At 32.9% G+C, this 368-nt stretch overlaps 1 protein-coding gene across 1 annotated transcript in view; it reads left to right on the top strand.

Moving 5' to 3' along the window:
- The window catches only part of LOC119593966 (GTP-binding protein 10-like), a 9,012-nt gene that overhangs the window by 6,978 nt on the left and 1,666 nt on the right, over window positions 1-368 (top strand). The window contains exon 7 of the mRNA XM_037942987.1: window positions 245-366. Coding sequence (XP_037798915.1) covers window positions 245-366 — 122 coding nt within the window. The remainder of the gene's footprint in view (window positions 1-244; window positions 367-368) is intronic.

The raw sequence follows: 368 nt of genomic DNA, 5'->3' as shown, positions 1-368 counted from the left end.
TTGCTTGCTTAAGAGATGATAAAGACTTTCCACAGCTTTCCAGAAATTCCAGTTATATGTAGGCACCACTTTTAGGGCAGAATGTCTTCAAAACCACTTATAAGTTCAGTAACTTTATCATAAGACAGCAAAGACTAAGTTTGGGAAATATTGAGAATAGTCATTTTACTCTGGCTGTTCCTTTAAGATACAAGTATTGTAATTAAAAGGAACTGAATTCTGAATCACTTATTTCTGTTTACAGGAATTAGAACTATATTCGCCTGATTTAGTAGAGAAGCCATCATTATTGGTGGTCAACAAAATGGATTCTCCTTTTGCTGAAGATAAACTGAAAAAATTACTTGATGAACTACAGAACATAAAAG

The sequence above is a fragment of the Penaeus monodon genome, chromosome 33 (genome assembly GCF_015228065.2).
Source record: "Penaeus monodon isolate SGIC_2016 chromosome 33, NSTDA_Pmon_1, whole genome shotgun sequence".
Classification (NCBI taxonomy): Eukaryota; Metazoa; Arthropoda; class Malacostraca; order Decapoda; family Penaeidae; genus Penaeus; species Penaeus monodon.
This window is presented reverse-complemented; position numbering and strand designations above follow the sequence as displayed.